This window comes from Anomaloglossus baeobatrachus, chromosome 3 (assembly GCF_048569485.1).
Source record: "Anomaloglossus baeobatrachus isolate aAnoBae1 chromosome 3, aAnoBae1.hap1, whole genome shotgun sequence".
In the NCBI taxonomy this organism is placed as follows: Eukaryota; Metazoa; Chordata; class Amphibia; order Anura; family Aromobatidae; genus Anomaloglossus; species Anomaloglossus baeobatrachus.
Genome location: NC_134355.1, coordinates 560,405,547 through 560,414,808, shown reverse-complemented (window position 1 = coordinate 560,414,808; position 9,262 = coordinate 560,405,547). Strand labels below are relative to the sequence as shown.

Sequence of the window (9,262 nt, the reverse complement as noted above, 5' to 3'; positions counted from 1 at the left end):
GTAAGTTTTGGCAAACTCCAGCCTGGCTTTTTTATGTCTCGGGGTAAGAAGTGGGGTCTTCCTGGGTATCCTACCATACAGACCCTTTTCATTCAGACGCCGACTGATAGTACGGGTTGACACTGTTGTACCCTCGGACTGCAGGGCAGCTTGAACTTGTTTGGATGTTAGTTGAGGTTCTTTATCCACCATCCGCACAATCTTGCGTTGAAATCTCTCGTCAATTTTTCTTTTCCTTCCACATCTAGGGAGGTTAGCCACAGTGCCATGGGCTTTAAACTTCTTGATGACTTTGCGCACCGTAGACACAGGAACTTTCAGGTCTTTGGAGATGGACTTGTAGCCTTGAGATTGCTCATGCTTCCTCACAATTTGGATTCTCAAGTCCTCAGACAGTTCTTTGGTCTTCTTTCTTTTCTCCATGCTCAATGTATTACACACAAGGACACAGGACAGAGGTTGAGTCAACTTTAATCCATGTCAACTGGCTGCAAGTGTGATTTAGTTATTGCCAACACCTGTTAGGTGCCACAGGTAAGTTACAGGTGCTGTTAATTACACAAATTAGTGAAGCATCACATGATTTTTCAAACAGTGCCAATACTTTTGTCCACCCCCTTTTTGTTTGGCGTGGAGTTATATCCAATTTGGCTTTATGACAATTTTTTTTTTTCATTGAAGACAAATTAAATGAAGATAAGAATACCAAAGAATTTGTGATTGCAATGATTTTCAGGAAGAAACTGAGTATTCTCTGACAGAATTGCAGGGGTGCCAATACTTTTGGCCAGCACTGTACGTGTATATATATATATATATATATATATATACACACACATATATCTATATATATATATACACATATATCTATATCTATATATATATATATATATATATATATATACACACTACTGTACGTATGTATGAGATATATATATATATATATATATATATATATATATATATATATATATATATATATTATATGGAGCAGTGACCCCATAAGTTGGAAAAATGGCTGCAACAGATTCCAGGCGCAACATCTGAGCTCTCTGTCCAGAAAAGCGCAGTGCTGGGAACAACTAAGATCCTGCGCAGAACCCTCAAAAGGGGGCTCTACACGCTGCGATATTGCTAATGATTTATCGTTGGGTCACGTCGTTAGTGACGCACATCCGGCATCCTTAGCGACATCGCAGTGTGTGACACATACGAGCGATCTTAAATGATCGCCAAACAGGCAAAAATCGTTGGTTTTGGAGAGGTCGTCCTAAAACCAAATATCGTTGCCTGTTTATTAGTGATGTTGTTCCTCGTTCCTGCGGCATCACACATCGCTGTGTGTGACACCGCAGGAGCAACGAACATCTCCTTACCGCCATCCACCGGCAATGAGGAAGAAAGGAGGTGGGCTGCATGTTACGGCCGCTCATCTCCGCCCCTCCTCTGCTATTGGACGGCTGCCGTGTGAAGTCGCTGTGACGCCGCACGACCCGCCCCCTTAGAAAGGAGGCGGATCGGCGGCCAGAGCGACGTCGCTGACCAGGTATGTGCGTGTGACGCTGCTGTAGCGATAATGTTCGCTACGGCAGCGATCACAATATCGCACGTACGACGGGGGTGGGTACTATCGCGCTCGACATCGCTAGCCGATGCTAGCGATGTCGCAGCGTGTAAAGCCCGCTAAACTCCCAGGCCTCTGGTAGAGGACCCGAGAATGAGGAAGGACAAATAACCACCCACAGAAGGGGAAGGTAGTTTTTATATATATATATATATATATATATAAATATAAATATACATGCACACATACACAGTATATATAACTAGCTGTAGTACCGAGGCGGTGCCCGGGATAGTAACTGTCTCTCTCCCAGACTCTGTCTGTGTGTCACTGTCTCTGTCTTTCCTTGTCTGTCTGTCTGTCTGTCTTTGTATCAGTCCATCTGTCTCTATCTCTGTCTGTCTATCTGTGTCTGTCTCTCGCTTTCTCCGTCGGTCTGTCTCTTTCCCCATCGGTCTGTCTCTTTCCCCGTCTGCCTGTCTCTCTTTCTTTGTCCATCGTTCTGTTTCTTTCCCCATCTGTCTCTATCCAGGTCAGTCTTTGCCTGTCTCTTTCCTTGTCTGTCTCTATTTCTGTCTCTTTCCCCATCTGTCTGTCTCTTTCCCTCTCTGCCTGTCTCTGTCCCTGTCTGCCTGTCTCTGTCTGTCTCTTTCCAGGTCTGTCTCTTTTCAGGTCTGTCTCTATCTCTCTGTCTCAGTCTCTCTCTTTCTGCTCTCTATCCGTCTCCCCACTGACATCTTATTACCTCACACATAAGCTTCTTATACTAACAATGTCCTTTGTTCCCATAGCAACCAATCACTATTAATAAGCTGTAGTTCCAGGCTCCATTCACTTTAATGGAGGCATGTTTTTTGGAGAGTAACTGAAAAGTGTGGGGTTACATTTTTCTGTCAAAACATAGTCTACGATGTTCCCTGGGTCACATGAGGTGTCTGTGCAAAATTTCGTGATTGTAAATGTGACGGTGTGAATTCCTTTAGTTGACACATACACACACACACACACACACCTAAGGAAATGGGCTCTCTCACAATTTTGCCTAAGAACACTGCCATGGCTAAAAAACGGAGTCTAAACCTCCTCCAAAGCAGCTTCTCCCAATAATCCAGGAGCAATTTGGTGATGAACATCCTTTTCCAGCATGATGGAGACCATGTAACAAGCAAAAATGGTAACTAAGTGGCTCAATTAAAAAAAAAACAAACAAAATTGGACACAAGAATCTCCCCAGATCTCAATCCCATTGAGAACCTGTAGTTGATCCTCAAAAAGTGGGTGGTCAAACAGAAACACAAAAATTGTGATAAACTCCAAGCACTGTTTAGGCAAGAATGTGTTGTCATCGGTCAGGATTTGGCCCAGAAGCCGATATCCAGCTCCAAGGGATAATTGCAGAAGTCCTGGAAAAGAAGGGCCAATGCAGTAAATGAGTCTTTACATAAATTTAATATATTTGTCAATAAAAAGTTTCAAAACTTATGAACTACTTAGAACTGTACTTCAGTAACCATAGAAACAAACGAATGTAAGGTCTAAAAACACTGAAGCAGCAAACTTTGTGAAAACAAAAATTTGTGTCAGTCTCAAAACATTTGGCGACGACTTTATAATGTCCCTGAACAGAGTGCAGCTTTACGGTTGCAAGAAACATACAACTAGCCGATACTGAAGTATTCAGACCATTTTATTGTTTACATACCAGACAATGGAATTAAATTGCACAATTTTATTGGAAGAAAATAAAAGGGAGTGTGTGAGTGTATAACACCTTCCTGTTCAAGACATATCCATTGCCACATTATCCTCCTGAAGCCAAGGAAGGGTACAATAGTGCTGTGGACAACACTGCATTTCATAAATTCGTCCTAAGGCAACAAGAAAACACTGGTGGCGCTACACAGAGATTGTGGCGTTGCATTGTGATATCACGTCCAATAGTTGTTAAAAGAGACACATTGTGATTTGCTACCCAACTATGCCAGAAATCAGCACTGTAGGGAGTTTGGTCACAGGTTGCAAGTGACAACCAACTTTGCCCCCCCAAAAAACTCAATTCAAGTCACAATGGAGCTTTCTGGATTTGTAGCAAGTCACAGATATGTTGTACAAAGGTTTTTGATGACAAGTTGTAACCATAGCCTAAAGGAAGCACGAAAACCATCATACTTGTGGCATATGCTCTCGTTATGTCAGACATTTGGCACATTGGCTGTGGATTTCACATTTTAAATTGGCACTGGAGGTCAATCTACGCTCTGCAGTCTCTGGATGAGATCTTGTAAAAAAAAAAAAATCATACACTTTGTATTGTCATATGGAAAATCTTCAACATTTCACTTAGGTATGAACATATCCTTAAGATGCAAAGTATGAGCTGAGACGTATCCCTAGTATACATGGCGCAACGCATTTGTTTCTTGCAATGAGCACAGAGCCTTATTCATTTGTCTGCGCAATATGGTCCGTGTATGGACTGGGAGGTACAGACTGCTAGTCAGAGGTCTCCTGAACGTGACAGCCTCATATATTCCTATGGGTTTGGTTCAGGAGATTCGTCGTCAATCCGTGCATCACAATCCATGTTGCACAGACAACTAATGAGGCTGTAGAGATATACAGGATCATTTTACTGCTACTAGAGCAATCGGTGCTCCACTTTATATACTGTACAAAATGTATCCTGCAAACTAGGAGCCATAATACTCACATGCCCCTGGTTCATGAACAGTTCTAGAATCTTTATATGACATACTGCTAAACATGTGTTACAATAATCCCTTCTTACCGGAAATCTACCAATTATTGTAAATTAAATCTATAAAGATTTGGGTCCCTTCACCTATCTTTATACTGGAAGGGGAGACTCACACATGGTGAGGCCGATTCATCAAAGGTTGTGCGCCAGATATATGGGGTAAAAGCTTTGAAAAGTTTCAAAATTTCTGCGACTTTGTGTTTTCACCAGTTTGAATCAGCTCCAACAAAATGGGCAGAGCTGGGGCGGGGTAGTGCGTAACCATGCCTGCTCGTGAGGGTCATCAAAAGTGACAGATTTTGTATGCCAGAAATGTTAGCTCAGTCTCTGACTGGAGAAGCATTTCAGGCCTTGTACACGCCACATAGCAGATGCGGTGAATTCAATAAGTAGCGCGCACCTCTTTTTGAATTTGGCGGCGTGAACTCGAGCAAGACTGGCATAGCGCGAGCTCTGATGTCTTTTCACAGCAGAAATGATGTTGTTCAATGGAAAAGTAATCATCTCCAACAAATATTACATTTTTGTATAGCTAATTCTGGATGTGGCATTTCATCACAGACTGTAATGCTACCTTTCCTTTGGTCAACGGAGTTACAGCCAATTGTAGAACAATTCTGGTGTGCGGGAATCCCACTCTAGGTTACAGCCTTTCACGCCCACTTTCTTTTAGGCAGCACCCCCTTGTTGAACATTTTGAAACACATGTCTAAGGCTGGTTTCACACATCCGGCATTTTGCCGCTTTGCCGGATCCGTCACACTCCAGTACAGTGTAATACAGTACAATGGCATCGCAGCAAGCTCCGGTCACATGACAGATGACGGATCCGGCAAAGCGGCAAAATGCCGGATGTGTGAAACTGGCCTAAAACAAATGTGGTGCAAGGAATGCAAGCCAATTTTTGGGAGGTGCAATTTAAAGAGTTGTCCACTAGTGAACAACCCTTTCTAAAAAGCCAAGGTCTACTCTGAATACTGAAGGCTGTAGCCAATCATCGGCCGCTAAATAGTTACAGGGGGTCATTTTACTTAATATTATGTGACCCCTGGGAGATAAGAATAAGCATCACCGGTCTGGAAGGTTAGCATACAGTATCTTTTTTTAATTTTCTGCAACAAACTGCAGCTATTAAAAAGGGGTGTTCCAGTAGTGGACAATCCCTTTAAGCCAGAATTCTGGAGCATACAACTTAATAAATCAGGGCAAACGTGTCCCATAAATTATAACTAACAACTAAGCTCAAGAAACTAATTTTATAGCGAATACACATGGATCAAGCATCCATATACATAGTGCCAAGCACAATCCTGTTCTGACTCCTATTCTCCGTGCTACGTCATGCATGCAAGCCATTAAAGGAAATCTGTCAGCAGGTTTTAGCTAAGTTATCTGAGAGCAGCATGAGGTAGGGACAGAGATCCTGATTCGATTGCAGAGATGTCTCATTTAGTTTACTGGGTTATCAATCGTGAGAGAATCAGTTTTCTCTGCTGCAGATCTACCAGTTTTTCTGTATGACCCCACCCACACTACGGTTTAGCAGCTTCTTATGTACCGTCTACACAGAAAGTTGCCAATCAGTGCTGGGGGTGTGGTTGGACCAGGAGGCACGAGGTAGCTAATCCTGTAGTGTATTGAAATAGCAATACACAGCCTAGTATGTGACACATTGCTATAATCAGGCTCTATGCTCTACAACATACTGATCTCAGATGACATAGCAAAAACCTGCTGACAGTTTTGCTTTCAAATAAAAATGTAGTCCACTCTTTGTTGCACTAAGGATTCAATGGAACAGCACACAGCCTAGTTAGTGACACATCTGTGTAATCAGGGTCTCTGTCCCTACATCATACTGCTCTCAGATTACATAGCAAAAATCTGCTTACAGTTTTGCTTTCAAAAATGGAGTCCACTCTTTGTTGCACTAAGGATTCTCTGAGGCAGCACACAGTTGCTGATGCAGGTGTGCCAGAATTAGGATGATGCCATTAGATGGCGATTACAGTAGTAGGATCTCCCCAAATAAACTTAGGAATTGTACTGTAATGCCAATATTGATTGTTGTTTAATTGCACTTCCAATTCTTTTTATGAATAAAATACAGAATAAAAAGAAACAAACATTTCACACAAGGAGATTCTGTAGCCATGGTCAGAAAAAGGTGGCCACATGAAGTCTCACACTAATCTATCCTGGTGAAATGCACTTATCACAAATTGGATAAAACATGTAAAATGCGTGGGGTGAGGTGCTGAGAGTGCGAAAATATAAAATCAGAGTTCAGCTGGTTAACAACAAACGCTTACCAGGCATAAAAATATAAAACAACACCTATAAATATAGATAGCTTTCCATATGGAAATTAAAAAACATACATGAAATAAGTCAATAAATCATTACTCTAATGTCTGGTGTACAAAATTTGGCACCTACGTTTTACATTGTCTGTCACCTGCAAAGAGTTAGCACCCACTTTGTGTGCAAGGAGTAAAGATTAGTATCATATAAGGTCCGAAGCCACTTATTGTGCAAGTGTATAGCAATCTTTACCACCTCCTTATTAATCCAGCATTTAGTAATACTCCATTGCAGTTCAGTAATACTAAGGACTATATATTATGTCATTTGGACATTAGAACTATCAGCAAAGTAATGGTTTGGCACCAGCACCGAGAAGGTGGTTTATTCAGATTTTATAGTGTACCTAGAAACTGAGAAAGAGCTTGTAAGCGTGAGATTTCTCCACCCAACAGCAACATATAGAGAGGAACATGTGAAAAAAGTGCGGAATAATGTTTCATATTTTCTGACTCCGAGCCTAGAACTATCGGGTCCTATCTATGAGCGCTTCAAGAATGAATAATTCCAGCCAACCCATTCCTATTTGGAATTCCATGAGAAATACTGCAGTGGGCTCTAAATTAGAGATCCTCCTTTTTTTTTTTTTTAACTTTTCCGAATAAACAAAAAAAAAAAAATACTTTATTTGGAGCTCTTTTACTCCATTGAATGGTCATTGAGAATTATGCAGGAATTATAAAGCACAAATGGCTGGAGGCCACAGGACTGCCATAGATGATCGCTGGGCTTGCTGGAGCAGTGTACAATCCCTAACACTGGTGAGCCATAACACAGGCTGATGAAGAGCTGTGGATCCAACAGCTGATTTCTTCAGATTGTCTGTCGTTGTGATAGCACAACAAAATCTGGGTAAAGTCTTAAACCCTTTCTATTTTTATGTCGCTGTGACAAGTGCAAGCTGTGTTTTCTTCATCTCTTTTTCTACGTCCACTGGAGACGCAATCACTCTACTTCCTTTCCAACTTCCCCACTACATTCGAAGCTATGGCTTGTGGGGATCTGCTTAATTCCTTCATCTGTAGACACAAATGCAAAAAGAAAAAAGGTTTTGTCAGACTTTTAGATCAAAATATGTGTTAAAAGTTTAACCTAACTTCTAGCCATTTATCAATGCTGAAATGTTAGGATATTGATGAACCGACCCCCATGCATTTAGAACAGAGGGCTCAAAAATGCGGCCCCTGAGGCTGCTTCTTGCGGCCCACGGACCCCTTGATGATCCTGGCTGGTGTAGAGGCAGCTTTATTTCAGATGATTTGCCGTCGCTGCGCAGTGCCGAGCTCTGTGTACAGCTATCGCAGTCGCCAGTCAATCAGAGGCCAGTAGCTGAAGTGTATGACATCACCTGCTGCCTCTGATCGGCCGACGGCTGCCCGTACTTGTGCACAGAGCTTGACTCTGCGCAGCGCGTCTGAAATAAAGTGCTGATTGCAGCGCTAGAGACACGATCATTAAGGGACTGCGGGCTGCAAGAAGAGGACACAAGGGAACGGAGGACAGCCAGGTGAGAAGGGCGGTGATGTATCTTACGACCTCCGGGCCGAGTTCCGGGGACCGCAGTGCTTGGGCTGGCAGACGCACTTTCCTGGCTGCCGACAGCTAAATCCACACCTGCACATAGCGTTCTCTGCTGAGCGCTGCGTCCAGGTAAAAAAAAATGAAAAATAAAGCATTATTTTTTTTCACTATTAAAATTGCTTTTTATATCAACAAAAAAAGTGAATGTTTGTTATAATAAACAAGCAAAATCTGTTCAAAAACAGTGATCCAAAGATGTAAAGAGAAATAAATGGTACCACTAAAAACGTCGCTTGGCCCTGCAAAGAATGCGGTCCTCCAAACAATTTTTTTTTATATGCAGCCCATATACCCAGCTGAGTTTGAGACCCCTGATTTAGAACATATTGATATGATATACCATATATTGAAGATCTATTCAATGGAAAGCACCAACCAATAAAAGAGTTTAGCCATCGTTTCATTAGTAGACACAGGAAACCATAGGTGCATGCTGCTGCCACTAGGAGGCTGGCACAAGGCAAAAAAGTTCCCTCCTCTCCAGTAGGATACAGCCACCAACTGGCATGAAGCTAATCAGTTTTGCCTTAGAGGCTGTAGGTGGCAGACCTGGATCTGTTGCCACAGGTCTGAACCTGCCTGGCACCTGCACATTAAACCCCGCTGCCAGGAGGAAATTGACTTTCTTCTTCCTGTCAGTTTTCAGATTTCAGTCACCGCTCTATGTATACAGAGTAGCGGCTGTAACCATGCCCCCGCACTGACAGCCTCTCTGCCTTAGATGAAGCACAGTTACAGTCGCAGCTCTCCTTACACAAAGCGGTGAGTAAGCCAGCGCCTGTGACTTAAACTGGAAGCTGCCAAGAGGATAAAAGTTAATTTCCTTCCAGCAGCGGGGTTTAATGTGCAGGCACTGGACAAGTTCACAATGCTATTAACCTGCAGATTAACCCCATATTTGCAGGTTAATAGAATTTTTCCACGTCATAGGTTCCCTTTAAGCAGAAATGTTTTGCAAATGACATTGACCAAGTTCCGACCTGAGATTCTTGCCT

General features: G+C 42.4%; 1 protein-coding gene across 2 annotated transcripts in view; it reads right to left on the bottom strand.

The window, feature by feature from the left end:
* Positions 1 to 3,233: 3,233 nt before the first annotated feature.
* PASK (PAS domain containing serine/threonine kinase) overlaps positions 3,234 to 9,262 on the bottom strand; it is a 358,840-nt gene continuing 352,811 nt past the window's right edge. For both annotated transcript variants that reach the window (XM_075340860.1, XM_075340859.1), the window contains exon 18: positions 3,234 to 7,705. In XM_075340860.1, coding sequence (XP_075196975.1) covers positions 7,632 to 7,705 — 74 coding nt within the window. In that variant the 3' untranslated portion in view covers positions 3,234 to 7,631. The remainder of the gene's footprint in view (positions 7,706 to 9,262) is intronic.